At 31.6% G+C, this 16,571-nt stretch overlaps 1 protein-coding gene across 3 annotated transcripts; it reads right to left on the bottom strand.

Moving 5' to 3' along the window:
- Positions 1-667: 667 nt before the first annotated feature.
- On the bottom strand, positions 668-6,265 carry LOC107420944 (low affinity sulfate transporter 3). 3 transcript variants are annotated; one of them, XM_048476490.2, is made up of 12 exons: positions 5,771-6,262; positions 5,601-5,649; positions 5,304-5,511; positions 5,038-5,212; positions 3,962-4,027; positions 3,615-3,845; positions 3,325-3,451; positions 2,922-3,208; positions 2,146-2,339; positions 1,241-1,332; positions 1,064-1,140; positions 668-959 (listed from the first exon to the last, which is right to left on the bottom strand). In XM_048476490.2, exons 1-12 carry the CDS (start codon positions 6,134-6,136, stop codon positions 798-800), a joined length of 2,034 nt encoding a protein of 677 aa, XP_048332447.1. In that variant the 5' UTR covers positions 6,137-6,262; the 3' UTR covers positions 668-797. The 3 variants fall into 3 exon arrangements, 1 of the variants encoding a protein (XP_048332447.1); XR_007241736.2 differs by lacking the exon at positions 668-959 and adding an exon at positions 1,813-1,998 and having other exon boundaries at positions 1,113-1,140; positions 5,771-6,265; XR_007241737.2 differs by lacking the exon at positions 1,241-1,332 and having other exon boundaries at positions 819-959; positions 5,771-6,265.
- Between the last annotated feature and the right edge of the window lie 10,306 nt (positions 6,266-16,571).

The raw sequence follows: 16,571 nt of genomic DNA, 5'->3' as shown, positions 1-16,571 counted from the left end.
ATCGCCTAGGTCCATTTCTATAAAGCCCATCACATGTATTTATTTTTTTATTTTTTTTTGTTGAAAAAAAAAATGCTTTCTGCTAGTATTATAGGGCATCAAGCCATAGTCCTACATCATGCGCCGTTATAATATGGGACCATCCAAAATAATAACAGAATTTACCAAAATTTGAACTTCAACTTTCGAACTCACATATATGAAAGCTGAATGATTTCCTTTCACTAAACTCATGTATATTATTAATTATTTTTCTTTTCCTTTTATACAAACTGGAATGTGGTTCATACGATGAGGATTCCATTTTGATATCATTGTTTAAGAAAGTGGTGGCTTTTACACTGGCTAACTTTATACTAAATGGATTTTTATATTTCAATTTTTTTAAGAATTTTTTTTCTTATATAATTATATAAAAACGACATAACCAAACATGTAACAATTTTTATATAAGATTCACATAATTTATTTTGATACAATTTTTATATATATACTACCCATATGCTTTATTTTGATTTTATATGGGATGTATGTGATTATTGATTGTTGGATTTATGTTTCATGTGTTGAAATGAATATTAGATCACCTTTCATTTCTATCACATATAATTATGAGGTGCCAAATATTGAACTTTGTAGGAATCATACTTTTCTCCTATGTGTGGGGTATAGGAAGAAGAAGCCATTTTCACTGATTCACTCATAATACATGTATAGTCTTACAATTTTTAGCCCTTTTACGTAATAGCCGATTTTTAGTATGTCTGCAATATGTAAGACCATGTAAAGACAGAGAATCAACAGGTGGTAAGAGTATGAGTGGTAGACATTTTGGAGGCAAGGCTTCCATCGACAGCCTCGGCAACAGAGAGGAAAATTTTGTCTCCTCCAATTTTATCCACAAACTTTGCCACCTTTAGCTTGTGAATCACTTGCCATCTTGGGTTGGCAACTGCTAACTGCAACATAATTAATGTCAATATTGGTTTAAACAAAATCAATCTAATCAATTCCACACTCTAGCTAATAATCATTGAATTTGAAAAGAGTAAGTACGTCTTACTTCTATGCCACGCAAAAGCAACTTTCTTAACAGCTCCTCCAATGCAGAAATTCCCGATGTGTCAATATTCATTACATCTATAATCATGAAGAATAATGATAATGTTGAAGCAAGATTCACGGTATATGGAAATTTGAAACATATATATTAATATAAATTCTATAAATCAGAACTTACTGGATAGATCAAGAACTACTAGTTTAACTGCTCTTCCTTTTGCATTCCCTTCAACCCCATTATCTTCTTCTTCTGTCACCCCCCTCATTATCCTAAAACAAATATTATTTATCTATTTATTTATTTTTTAAAAAATTTTTAAATCGAACAGATTGGCAAGGAAAATGTATGTGGATAGTTACTATGGTTATGTACCCATTCCATCTGATGTTACAATTGGCCAAACTATAACTCAGACTGGGACTATCCCCTAAATGTCAATATATATATATATATATATATATATATAATTTTTTAAAAAATTTCTCCCAATTTAGAATAAAAAAATATGATGACATATATCACATATGTTACCATATTTTAGGATCCAAAAGAATACTTCTACAGGTACATACATTTATACATGTATAATATATATAATTTTTCTATAAAAAAACATCTATCCTCTTTCATAAGTGAGCATTTTCCTTCATGTTGTGAGATAATTTTTGCCCACAACATGCTGCCTAACAAAAAATGCCCACTAACACCTAAGGATGGAGTAAGTTGTAGGAGCTGGTTCTCCATCACACCTGCTAATAGGAATTGTGAGTTCGACTTCCAATAGCCCCATTCAGCGCTTTGGTGCGGATCCCACATGCTTTTATACACTGTAGGGATAAAAATTGGGACAGCCATATGGTGGTGGGCTATGTAGTTTATAGACTACTATTCGGCCGCAAAACCATGACTATTAATAGTTCATAGTTTCTAATTTTCTGGACCGTTAATACCCATTTTTTTATAAAAAATAAAAAAACAAAAAATGCCCACTATATTAGAATTGTTGATATATATATATATATATGTGTGTGTGTGTGTGTGTGTGTGTGTGTGTGTGTGTGTGTGTGTGTGTGTGTGTGTACCTTTCTCTCACGAAATTGGCATTAGCAAAACAAAGTAAGCCAGAGTTCATGCGGATGACCAAGATGCCTGGAGCTCTCACAGCCATGGGGTATTGATTGGTTTCACAGAAGATATCTGTTGTTGGGAGTCTCCCTAGTGCTTCTATCCCTGGTCGAATTGAATTCAGTAATATCTTTGCAAAAGAGATTGTTACCTGCAATTTATCAAAAATCATTATAAAGTTACATATTGATCAGTGACAACCCCAAAAGATCAATATGGAATGTTTAATTTTGTGTTAATTAATGTTAAAACTACACAAACTATTTATTTATTTATTCTTGATTCGGTTACTGGGAAGTGGGAAAATGTTCTTTACCATTCTGGATTAAAGTCAGGTATCTTTTCAGTGGGCTAAGAAAGCAGTGGCGGATATAAACCCTCCAAAAAAGGTAAACCTTTATATTCTGTTTGGAAGTGTCTACCTCTATCTCCTATATATTAAAAAGGTAAGAATCTTACAATTAGGGGGAAAAAAAAAAAAAAGATCAATTATGATATGGAGCCCACCTTTCATTCCATAATCAACTTCAAAACAAATATCAGAAAATAATTCACTATTTTTATTTGCAAATTCTATAGCTTTTAGTAATTAGTCTGTTTGTGCAAGTTGAATATTATTCTCATGAAGCTAGTGTTAGAGGTTGAATTTCGGGGTAATCTAGCTAGATTACTTTGATTGCAAAGTGGGCCTTGGATTAATGAAAAAAAGAGGGTTAAAAAGATTAATATTTACCGCAACAAGAAGACCAATCTCCACCGAAGCAAACAAGACACCAAAGAAAGCACCAACACAAGCCAAGAAATCTAATTTGTCAACCTTCCAAATATGAATAGCTTCGTTGATGTCAATAAGTCCAGGGAGAGCTGACAGGATTATTGAAGCAAGAATAGCCATGGGAGTGAAGTACAAGAGCTTAGTAAACAATACAAGCGACACAAGCACCGTTATGGCCATTACAATATTCGATACCACTGTTTGACACCCTGAGCTGAAGTTCACCGCTGTTCGTGAGAATGAACCTGCACAATAAGTTTATTAAAATTGATGTAAAATTAATTATATGTATTTGTTTATTATACAAAGTTGGATTTTTTTATTTTCTTTTTTTAACCAATTGAGTAAAGTTTATACATACCGGTTGCCACGTAACAGGAAGTAAGAGATCCAACAATGTTCATGCACCCCATAGCTACCATTTCCTTGTTCCCATCAAGATGGTATCCATTGATTGATGCGAAGGATCGACCAACAGCAATTGCCTCCTAATGAATAAAATAATTGATTACCATCAACAAAAATAATGAACATGCATATTTGTGATATATGTTAGAAATATATATTTCTATATCATGTTCAAAATCCAAAAATATTACCTCAATTAATAATTTAAAGCATATTAAATTAAATAATAGCGAAAAAAATCACCGTGAGAGCAATGATTGCAGAAATGAGTCCTGTTTTGGCAGCTTGTGCAACATGTGGGCCGGTGAGTTGAAGCTGATGAACTGAACTTGGATTGAGACCACCTTTGATGTGTTTTACAATTTTCACTCCATGTTTATCGGCTTTTGTTAAGTACACTATCAAAGTTGACAATACCACTGATATAAGGGGAGCTATAGCAGGCAACCAGAAGAGCTTTCTGTTTCTTCTACCCTGCATAAAACAAAGGAGTTTTATTATGATCAAAATTACATTAAACTTAATTATCAAAATGGGAAATTAATTATTAGGAATTTTGTAAATGCTTTAGCATAGAATTTATTACTTACAATGAACCTGGCGATTAGGAGAAATATGAGGAATGAACAACCGAGGACAATATTCAATGGGTACCACTGTGGTATTCGTAAAAGCAAAAGTTAAAAAAACAGAGACATCAACTTTGTGATTGTGAGAATAATAGACAAATAAATAAGAATATGATTGGGATAATCATTTGCTAGAAAATGAATGTGGCTGTAGGAATTTATTTATTTATTTATATATATATATATATATATATATATAATTTATTCAAATTATTTATGCATGAGCAGAGTTGGGGCAAGAAATTAAATAAATTCATTAAATTGACTAATCCTGTTCAATTCAAGATGATAATGACATCTAAGTGATTTCAATTAAAGTTTGATTAAGTTTTGATTAATAATTTATAAAATTAATATGTATATATATATGTATATATAACTTAATTGATCTAACTGCACATAATATGTTTGAATATATATATATATATTAATTATTTGCAACTTTTTTACATTTAATATTTTCTTTAATTTTATTTGTATTGTATTTGGTATTAGTTTTAATCATATTTTCAAATTCATTTAGTATTATTATTATATTAATATTTATTCTTGAATTTAAGTATTATTTTTATATTCCATATTATATTACTATGTATTCTTCCGTACTCAAATTACTTTATTTAACAAAAGTTTTATTTCAAAAGTTAATACTTTAAACTAAAAGTTCAAAACATCCGACCCAAAACAACTCAATCAAAATACTTTAGATTAATTTAATTTTTATATGTATAATTGGTTCCATTCAATTTCAACAAGAATATAAGAATCCAATAAAAAATCGAAAGATAACATGCAGACGTTTTTTTATTTTTTATTTTATTTTTCAAAGGAATATTTGAGTACTATTTTAAGTATGGGAATATAGAACAATTAGTGTTAGCTAAATTCTCTCTCTCTCTCTCTCTCTCTCTCTCTCACTCTCTCTCTATCTTCTTCTTCTTCTTCCTTTTATTTTATTTTTTTATTTTTTATTTTTTGGTGTGTGTGTGTGTGTGTAAATATTCTTCACCGTGGGATATCAGATATGCGGAACTTACTGGCTGGTGAATGGATTGGAAAATGGACTTCAAAACAGAGACCAAATCAGTTTGTGTAGTAAAGTGATTGATTCCTAGCAGACCCTTGAGCTGTTGAAGACCAATAACAATAGCTGCTCCTGCCATGAATCCAACAATTGCAGCATGTGAAAGAAAATCAACCAGAAAACCCAACCTGCACATGATACACCAAAGAGAATAATTAAATACTATAGTACTAGTACTACTAGCTACCAAATTTTCTATAATATTAATAATAATATTACCTAAAGCATCCAAACACAGCTTGAAAGATTCCGGCGAAGAAAGTGACAGTTAAAATTTGTGCTCTGTAAGCAACAGGGTTGGCTACAGGATCAACAATTTTCTGAACCAGAGAAGACAGCAACATGGAAACCACAGCTACTGGTCCAATTGCTAATTCTCTTGAGCTCCCCATTAAAGCATATATCAGAGGAGGAACAACGCTTGTATCTAAATATATATATTTAGTTTTGATTAATTTCAAGAAAAAAAAAAAAAAACAATATTGGTCATGATCGTATCCAAAAACAAAAACTTACAGAGGCCATATTGAGGATCAATATGTGCTAGAGTTGCATATCCAATGCTCTTGCATAATTAACATGCATTACATATTAGAAAAAGAAAGGAAATTAATATCAAATATAGGATATATTACCCCGAGTTATATGTAATTAGGAGTCAATAGCAAACTTGGTTTTATATATACCTGAGGAATGCTAAGACTAGCCAGAGTTAAACCAGCCATCAGGTCGCTTTTGAACTTAGAAGCTTTGTAATTCTTTCCCCAACGAAGGATTGGAAACAGACTTTCCATGAATGATCGTAGACATTTCGCAGTTGCTCTCAATGATGAAGATGAAGAAGAAGAAGAAGAAGAGTGTTTGTTGTGTATAAGTTGAGGAGGAAAAACTGTGTCTCTGATTGAACAGAGAAGCTCCTTCCATGGAGGTGGTGGATCAGGAGAATCAAGCACCCATTGTCTTCTCTCAATTCGATCACCTGCTTCAACATCCATCTGATGCTGTTGATGATTCTTCTCTACACTGAAGGTCTCCATTGGCACAGAACTCATATAATTCTTATCTTATTTTGTTAATTTGAAGTGTTTGGGAGAACTGGGTTTCTGAATTATTTGCTTTATGTACCTTGAGAGCGTTTCCTTATATGGTACCAAATTTAAAGGCATACTATATGATGTAACAAAGGAAAATGCTTTTAATCATGTCTTTGTGAGAATTCTTATGAGTGATTGTGACAATTTATAACAGATTAAAAAGTAATAAAAAAAATTATTTATTTAGTTCTACTCTACACTGTCATATATATTATTAGTTTCCAGTCACAGAAATATGAGTAAATTACAGTAGTTCATAAAGTAAAATAAAGCAGAATATTCTTTCTTTAAAAAAAAAAAAAAATTAAAAAAAAGTGCTTCTTCTTAGTTTGAAAGGAAACCACGTCTTCGTTATTACCCATGATGAGCACTAAATTTAGAGTGGAGCACTGGAGCTCACACACACAAATGAACTCGGATATATCAACTCAACCAGGTGAATGGGGTGGAAAAGGAACTTCAAAACAGAGACTAAATAATGATTTGGTAAAACAAAAGTTAAATTACTATATATGTACATATCATTGTCATTGAAAAAAATACTTTTGGTTTAAAAAAAAAATATAATTAGTTTTCTTATATAAAAATGTAATTGTTTTATGAAAGAAACTTTTAATTGCACACTTTTAGTTGCAATCATTTAAGTTTTATTCGTGACTTTTTCTTTTATTTGTTTTTGTTGGTTTGATCGGGACTCCTATATATTATACGTTTAATTCTTATACTTTTGGCAGTAAATTATAGTTATTATAACTCTTTAATTTTTTCACCTCTTAGTCATTTTTTTTTAAATAATTAACCGATCTCGAAATTAAATAATAAATACATATATTCAATTTAGGTGGATCACATCAACAACAGGAATAAACTTGTGGGGCTCCAGAGTATCATAATTTGACATGCTTGTTAGTTTACAAAACACGCATCTTACCCAAAAAAACAGACCCGCATAGCCAAAGCAGCATCCATTTGCATGTGCGTTTCCTACATAAAGACAAGAACAAAGTTTTTCCATGCCTCAACAGTGACTACAAGGCGCAGGAATTTTTTAGTGGCTTCAAGGGATGATAATGGAGGGTGGTTGGAGGCACGATCAACAATTGGAGACTATCTTATTGTCAAGTTTAATGAGCTGTTTAATGCTGAACCAGTAGAGTTTTGCAGTTGTATAAATGAGTTTATTCAGGGAGGAGTTACTGATTATGATAATGCTCTTATTGAAGCCATTCCTACAGCAGAAGAAATTTATCAAGTAGTCAAGAGCATGCATGTCATCAAGGCTCCTGAACCAGATGGGATGCCTACTCTTTTTTTTTTCAACACTTCTAGGACACCGTAGGTCCTGAAGTAATTCATATGGTTCAGTATGCTTTCCGGAATGCAACTCTCCCTCCCGCTTTAAATAGAACGTTTTTGGTGCTGATTCCTAAGTCAAATCAGGCTTCGAGTTTCAACAATTTTAGGCCAATAAGTCTGTGCCATTCGGCCTATAAAATATTGACCAAACTTTTTGCTGATCGGATCAGATCAGTGCTAGATAAACTTGTCTCACTCAATCAGTTGGCTTTTATCCATCGTAGGTAGATTGACGAGAACTCTATCTTATCGAATGAAATCTAGCACACAATGAGGCATCGAAAAAAGGGAAACAGGTTGGTGGACTTTAAGATAGATTTGATGAAAACGTATGATCGTGTTGACTGGGGCATTCTCATTGACATTCTTGCGTAGTTCGGGTTCTCCCATAAGCTACTAGATCTGATAACTTGTTGCATATCTCCGGACTCGGTCGAACTCCTTCTCAGCGGAAGTGTTTTCGGGAAAGTGACCATGGAGAGAGGCCTAAGACAAGGGGACCCTCTCTCCCCTTACCTGTTCATTCTATATTTGGAACTATTATCCCAAATGCTTATGGCTTTGGAAAAGGATGGTAAAATCCATGGAATTAAGTTAGGCCGAACTAGCCCTAATATCTCTCATTTATTATTCGCTGACGACGTCTTATTATTCTACTGAGCAAACCCGGATGAAATGGAAGTGTTATTCCAATGTTTACAGCAATTCTGCAACTGGACGTTAATCTGGCTGTTTTTTTCTCTCGAAACACCAGTAGCAAGTTGAGAACACGTATCAAGAAGATCGGAGGTCTTAATGAACTATCGAAAGAAGTGAAATATCTAGGCAATCCTCTTTTTCTGAGCCAGAATCTGTCTAAGGATTATGAAGAGTTAAAAAGTAAAGTGGAGAATAAGTTGCAAGGCTGGAAAACAAAGTTCTTATCCCAAGCAGGGAAAGTAACCTTAACTAAGTCAGTTATAAGCAATACTCCCATCTACGCCATGTTTGCGGTGAAATTTCCTGAGCGATGGTGTAAGGACATCAAAAGTAAAGTGTCCAATTTCATTTGGAATGGAGGGAGGTTGGATTAGAGGTTGATTCCAATTTCTTGGTCGAGAGTGTGTTTACCAAAATGTGCTGGAGTTTTAGGAATAAAGAGGCTTAAGGATATGAATTATGCCCTCCTTAATAAGTTAAGCTAGCATCTCGCAATAGAGTCTGATCGTTTATGGGCTCAAGCTTTAAAATCAAAATATTTTGCCGGTACCACCTTCTTGCAATGTCCACGGAAGAAGCATGCTTCATGGACCTGGAAAAGTATCCTTCAGTCAAGACATCTTATCCTTAAGGGGTTCTGCTATCGGGTGGGGAGAGGAGACAAAATCAACATCTGAAAAGATCTTTGGATCCCTTTCAATCCAAATTTTAAGCCCAGTCCTTCAGATCCGAGCTTTAGAGTTTGTGGTATGGTTGAATTCTTAAGACTGCCAGATGGAGGGTGGAATGAGGAACGGTTACAAATGTTTGACAGCAGCACTGCAGCCAATATCTGTAGGATTCCCATTACCAATCGACTTCTTGACGATAAGTTAGTTTGGGTGAGGAATAACAATGGTAGCTTCTTAATGAAATCTGCCCACAAGCTGGGTTTCTGGAATAATGTCCAAGCGTCACCTTGGTGGCAGTTACTGTGGAACTCAGGATTACATGAACGTTTAAAGTTTTTATGTGGAAGCTTGCTAACCATGGGATTCTCACCTCCAATAATTTGATTACTAGAAATATCAAGGTAGTTGAGGCATCTTGTGTTCATGGTTGCAATTGCCTAGAGTCTGCAAACCATTTGTTTTTCCACTGCTAGGTGGCCAAGGCAATCTAGTTTGCCATTCCTTCACAGATTTTTCCTTGAAAAAGAAATTATACCTCCTAGGCTACCCGACTGGAGTTCTCCCAGTGCATCCAAATGACGGAGCACACTTTTTCCTATTTGGATCTATCATTCTTCACCAGTTATGGCAGATTAGAAATAGCTTACGTTTGGAAAACCAGTGTTTCTCATTAGAGAATAGTATGGCTCTACTCAATTTTAGAGTTAAGGAGGCTTTAACTCTCTTTCAACAAAAAACAGAAATTATATCAACTTTGAGACACGGTGCTTGCTTGGGTAGCCTTAAAACTCCTCCTCAGTTCATCAGAATCAATACGGATGCAGCGATCAGAAATGGCAGCAACTTAGTTGGCATTGTTGCTTGTAGCCATGAAGGAGAAATATTGAAGATGTGGGCGATCCCTTTTCACTCAGACATTCCAGAACTTGCTGAAGCTTTTGGTATTCTGCAAGGGCTTGTAAAAGCAAAACAGGAAGGGTGGACTAATATTTGGTGTGTTTCAGATGCCAGGAGAATCATTCTTAGGTTGCGTAGTGATGACTTGCAGGGCACACATTGGATGGAGGAAGGTATTATTCAAGACATTTTGATCAAGAAAAATACTTTTCAAGAAGTCATCTTCCATTGGTCTCCCAGGGAATCAAATATTATTGCAGATTTTGTTTGTAACTGGTGCATTAGGAATGGAATTTCTGGTGGTGTAGTGGATGCAAGTATTCTTCCTAATGTATTTTTGTCCTTAGTTTCCTAGGAGTGTGGTTCTTAAACCACCTCTTTTTTTGTCAGCTCTTTGTAGCTTTTATGGGTTTTGGTTTCAATACACGTTTCTTTTAGCCAAAAAAAAAAAAAAAAAGCGTTGGAGTTGGACCTGTTGGTCATGATCAAACCTAGTCAAACATATTGCAATACATGAAATTCTCGTTCCTTACTGCTCGGCACATATTTCAATAATTTGTCTAAATTCTATAATATAGAAACTTAAACTATTAGCAGGAATCCTAAGGAACAGCCCAATCAAAGTCCATTAGAAAGGTTCATAGGAAGTCTATTTTTCCCTTTTTAGTGTGTGCGTGTATATATATATATATATACATACATATATATATATATATATATATATATATATATATATATATATGTATGTATGTATATATAAGAATTTGTTATAATAAAAGACTTATAAAACGGATCTATGAAAAATAGTAATATTTTTTTATATATTTTTTACTATATCAAAATTGTACATATATAATCTCTTTTAAAAGTGCCCTTAAATGCTAGAAGGAGGACCAATTGGACTACTTACACCGGTCGAGGTCGCCCAGTACAGAACTTCTCAACATATTTGTGTTTCCATTAACTAGTGATCATTCGATTTTATTTTGCATGTCTCCATATCAGACTCTAGTAGTTTTTTTTTTTCTTTTTTTTTTTTTTTTTTTTTGGGAAATACTTTAGTAGAGTTATATGTACAAAAGGTTTTGTTCTCTCATAAATAAATAATTAACTTATGATCACGATATCCATAACTAAGGGTAGAAGATGGAGACGGCTAGACTTGGATTTATATAGTTGGATTAATTATAGTCTGATTTGCATTTTTTATGTGCAAATTGGTCACCTAGGTCCCTTATTAATTATTTTTTAATCAATATAATATATGTATATGTATATATATATATATATATATATATATATATATATATATATATCCCATTTTGACCAACGAAATTATGTTTTTAGGTTCAATTTGTACTTGATTTGTTTTGTGGACAATCAAGGAGAAAAAAAGATAAGGATTCATAAATATGATATAGACTAGAGACTATAGAGTTTTTTTCTTTTTTCTTTTTTCTTTTTTTTTTTAAATAATGGTGAGAGTAAGAGAAAGATATTAATTTTAACGTGAATGATATTATTCAAGGAAATCGAGCTTATTGTTCAAGATAAGATGGTTGTTAGGCGTAAAGTGTTTTTATTGTTTTACCAATAACAATAAAATATGAATTTAAGTTTGTAATGTGTCTGTCATTGAGATGTTAAGCTGGTGACAACTTGAACCCAGGACGTACGGGAAGGGATACCCCCGTAGGGATGAAAAGAAAAGCATGCTTTGCTAAACTAGATTTTGTTTTGACTCCATACCTACCTAGATAACATACTTTTTCTTTTCACACATTTAAAAAATAATAATAACTTCTTTTTTAAAACTTTATCTAGAAATAAACATATAATTTATTTATTTATTTATTTCTAGTTTTAGCACTAATGTTGAGTTGTTTGAATGTCATTCAATTTCTAAACTAGATTTTGCTTTGACTCCATACCTGCCTAGATAACATACTTTTTCTTTTCACACATTTAAAAAAAAAAAATACTTCTTTTTTTAAACTTTATCTAGAAATAAACATATAATTTATTTATTTATTTCTAGTTTTAGCACTAATGTTGAGTTGTTTGAATGTCATTCAATTTTTTTTTCTAAATAGAATGTCATTCAATTTGAAAGTGACTTGTTAAATAGGAGAAAGTGCCTAATAGACTAGTTAGGTAGGTTATTTTCTTGTTTGGACCAATACTTTCAGTCTGACAAAGCTTTTATGTTGCATTTTAACTATTCCTGTACTTGAATTTACAGCCTTCCTATATTGAAAATTTGAACAAATAGACTTTGTCTAAAAAAAAAGTGCACACTTTTTTTTTTCTTTTTTTTTTCTTTTTTTTTTCTTTTTTTTTTTGGGTCTCTTTAATCAAGGTCTGCTTTTTGTTGGGCTAGATATGAGAACCTTGCTGGCTGAGTATAAAATTTGCCCCATGCATACCTAACTCAGACATCATTTTAATTAACCACTCCAAATATATATATATATATATATTTTTTTTTTATTTAAACAAAAATGCTTACCTATCTAGGATGTGAAAGGCATAAGTATAAACAGAATCATAATTTATTGAAAATGTGTTCTAAACATAATTAAGCTCGGAAAATGTGATTGATTATTATTATTATTATTATTATTTTGGTGAATTGGGACATGTGAGTGATGTACTGTGATAAAGGTATCACAAAATTTGAAAATTTTAGGTGGACAAATTAGGGGATAGGGGCGGTTTTTGTCTTATATTTATCACTTGTTTGATTTTTTTTTGACTTTTGTACTTTTTGTTTTTGTAGGTTTAGTGCACAGATAAAATTACGAAAGTACACCTTTTATATTGAAACCCTTATAATCAGCTAGAACATATTTAATTCCAAGATTTAATAGTTCAATGATTATTACAATTACATTAATAATGATCTTATTAACTTTGTTCCGAACATATCAATATTCTTTTACTCGCATAAAAAGATGCAGGCAGAAAATGAATAGTTTATGCTTCTATTCATAGTGAATAGAACAGTGGAGGCTGGATCCCCTTCCACTATGATGATATGACTTAGTAAATATCCAAACTACTGTTTGCTTTGCAGGTATGCCCTGCTCTCCTCCTCCTACTAATCCACTAACCGAAGGTGTTGTTGGTGATGGTCACGGTCCTTACACGTACGACCCCTTTTATGAAGGCGACAAACTAATTGATCAAACTTTCGATTATCCCTTTTTTTTTTATTATTATTCTTTTCAGTAGAAAGTAAAACCCTTTGTAGAAGTGGAAGACTTGGTTTGGTTGATCTGTATCCATATGGATTAGACAATTTGTGTACGCTTATAGTTCCCCACATGAATAACTGAATTTCCGATTCAAACGATAATAGTACATAAGCTTTTGCCCTGTCAGTCAGAATACGACTTGATATCTTATGATCTTAATGGAAATGGTGATTTATCTGATTTTGGTGTTCCATACTCCTTTCTAAAAGCTGCTGGCTTGAAACTGAAGCTAACTAATTGGCCTCTCTTTCCAGCTGGCTGGCTAATAATGACTATAAGCCAGTGTTGCAGGAGATGGGAAATAATATAGGCAAAAGAATAAAGTTTTGGTTCAACTATTGTTCCCTGTGTCCCTTATGAATTATAAACAAAAGTCTTTACCGTGTATTAAAATATTATTTTTCTGATTTTAAAACTATAAAAGTTATTTTATTGAAAATATAAAATATGATTTTATTATATTAATAAAAAAAAAAAGGAAATAAAAGGCTAATATTCCCATGCACAGTACACAAGGGAAATCATAGAACTCCTAGGTGGCAAGAGTTATAATTTTCTGAAGACTAGCAATAAGGTTGGCTAAAGTGCATGTGAATAAAGCACTGACATAGATAATGCAGGTCTGCCCACTTAGATGATATAGACAGAGAGACTGATGGATGGAGGACAATGGAAGTGATTTGACTTTCTGAAACCATGGTCCCTCTTTGGCTACGGAACAAACAAAAATTTTGGGTCCTCCATTATATACTGGTTTTTCACCAACAGTGCTCCAAGATATGTATGAATTATGGACCACCACTTTCCGAAGCCACCCATAGACCTTTTCTCTCCTGCCCACCCACAGAACCTTTGATTCCCATATTTTGAAGCTTCTTTGACCTTGCTCGTATTCTCTTCTTTTTTCCCCATGTCTTTATTATATCTACATCCATCAATGAGAATGTGAACAAAATGAAGATGAACTGAATTTTATTGTGCTTCTTAGCTTATTCCGAAAATGATTTTAGAAGGAGTGATTCATGTATGGCTTGAGATACTTTGCTCAAATTTAAGCTCCGGTTATTTTAAGTTTGAATATAACTGATCTTGGATAATCTGGATCATAATGGTACGAATTTAAACTTAGGTCAAATTTCTAAATCAAATTAATAAAGTGTGATTAAAACCTTATAAAATAAGATTAAACACATACAATTATATACTGCTTGGGCCACCAAATTAGATGAATTCTCATTCCTATACTGTTAGTAATTAAATCTCTTTATTCACTTCTTCATTTTTTTTTCTCGTAATTTGTTATTTTTTTAAATAGAAGCTAAGTGATATTATATTACTAGTAGATATAAATGAAGATTAAAATATCAAATAAGACTGAATTTGTGTATAAACAAATTTTGTTTTCTAAATAATGTGACATGGGATTAATGATTGACAAAAAGCATAAATCCAATAATATTCTGTCATATAATTTGCTAAATAAATTTGGTTGCTCTAGTTCATTAAAAATAAAAATAATAAAACTAAAAATGGTGGTCCCAGCATTGCTGTATTATTGCAAAATGACCCTTGAAAATAAAGTACTAATTAAAAAACAATGTTATAAACTATTGATGTAAATTAAATTCAGTTGCTCAATAGTTGATAAATATAAATTAATATAAGTATTAAAAATTTCAGTTTGAAAATTCTAATTAAACTAAACGCGCGAGTTTTGAATTCCAACGGTATCCTAATCTGGATTTCAACTACTCGTGAACTATTTAAACTGAATTTGTCGTATTGGGTTATATATATATGAGTTTATATAGTGATCGGAAAAAAAGTGGATCTCAAAATCAAAGGATGTTTATGTATGTGTTAATATGTAAATCTCAAAATAAAGAAAGGTCTATACATGTGTTTAATTATATTCCCTTCTTAACCTACAATTTGCCATCATCTACCTAAACTTTGCAACCATCCTGCTATAGCTATGGCTAAAATCTATTGGAAGTATGATATATTAAACTTCCTTTTATCAAACTTCCTTTTACCTTTTTTTTGTTTTTCCTTTGTTTTGGTTTTCTCTTTGTAAGTTAATTTTCCATGAGAAGCCACTAATCCCTGTAGTCAACAAGACGCCTTAAAGATAAAGTACCGATTCAAGGAGACCTTACTTTTTTTTCCCTAAAAGATTAGAAAATAAAGTAAAAGATGGGAAAAACATATGTAATTACAGCGCATCCAAACCTAGATCTTAGTAATGAGATTTTTTGGGTTATTAAAGTTGTTTTATATGTGCATTCCAAACAAATCAAAGATGCTTATTACCAAAAATAAAAAATAAATAAATAAATAAAAGATGCTAAATCATGATTTTATTATTATTATTATTTTTTTTTTACTAGTGGACGTCAATTTTTGGAAGGATTATGTAGTTGTTTTCTTTGTGTTGAGGGAGTATATGGCTAGTGTGCATTAAATCATCTTTGATGGCAACGTGTTTTTTCATTAAAACGCTAAAATATAGCAGTTATGCCTTTTGTGTGTTCAATGGGATATTAAATAAAATATTTAATTGATATTCTTTTGTGGTAGACTCCATTGCAATAAAATTTGTGGAATCCAAACCATTAAGTAATAGAATTTTTTAATTTTTTAATTGTTAAAGTTAAAGAAGTAGAATCTAACCCTAACTTTTTTTTTTTAAATAAAATAAAATAACATGGTTAAATAAAATATATATTTGACAATGTCTTGAAGACATAATGCTAAAATTAAGCATTTACATTAGTATTTACTATTGAAAAGGATATATCAACACTAAAATTTGAAACACCAATAGTAAAATGCAATTTAGACGGAAACTCCAGTTGAAATTGGACACACTAAGGTCCTAATCATAATTGAAATTTGTATTCATTATTTAGGTTTATATATATATATATATGTATGTATATATACTTCCCTCCTTAGTATATCAACCTTAAGAAGCCCGCCCACTAATATTTTTGAAGTAATGGATGAAATATTTTTCTAGAGGGATTTCTCTTATCATAGAACTTAATCATTTCATTTATGATATCTAAATCATTCTTGTAAATAATAAGTATGACAAAATGTTCCATAATAATAATAATTTATGAGTTTAGATTTGATGATATCGTATAAATATCACCCAATAAAATCTAACAAAATAACAGCTTTTAATAGATAAAACACGATAAACTCTATAGACTTATTAAGGAGAAATATTTTTTGTAATTATGTAAGTTTTTATAATATAAAAAAAAACCTAGTTTATTATTTTAAACATATACGAATATGTTCTTTTTAATTTAATTTTTAAAAATTTGAAAACAAATAATTGTATTTACAAGATTTTAAAAAATATATATTTTATTATTTAAACCTTAAGTTAAATTTGAATTTTCAAATTTATATAAAATTTTAAGAAGTTAATAGGTTGGATGACGAGTTATACGATAGTTTAACGGATGTGTTTGGATTTGTCTATTTTCATATGAAAAT

The sequence above is a fragment of the Ziziphus jujuba genome, chromosome 5, assembly GCF_031755915.1.
Source record: "Ziziphus jujuba cultivar Dongzao chromosome 5, ASM3175591v1".
Lineage (NCBI taxonomy): Eukaryota > Viridiplantae > Streptophyta > Magnoliopsida > Rosales > Rhamnaceae > Ziziphus > Ziziphus jujuba.
This window is presented reverse-complemented; position numbering and strand designations above follow the sequence as displayed.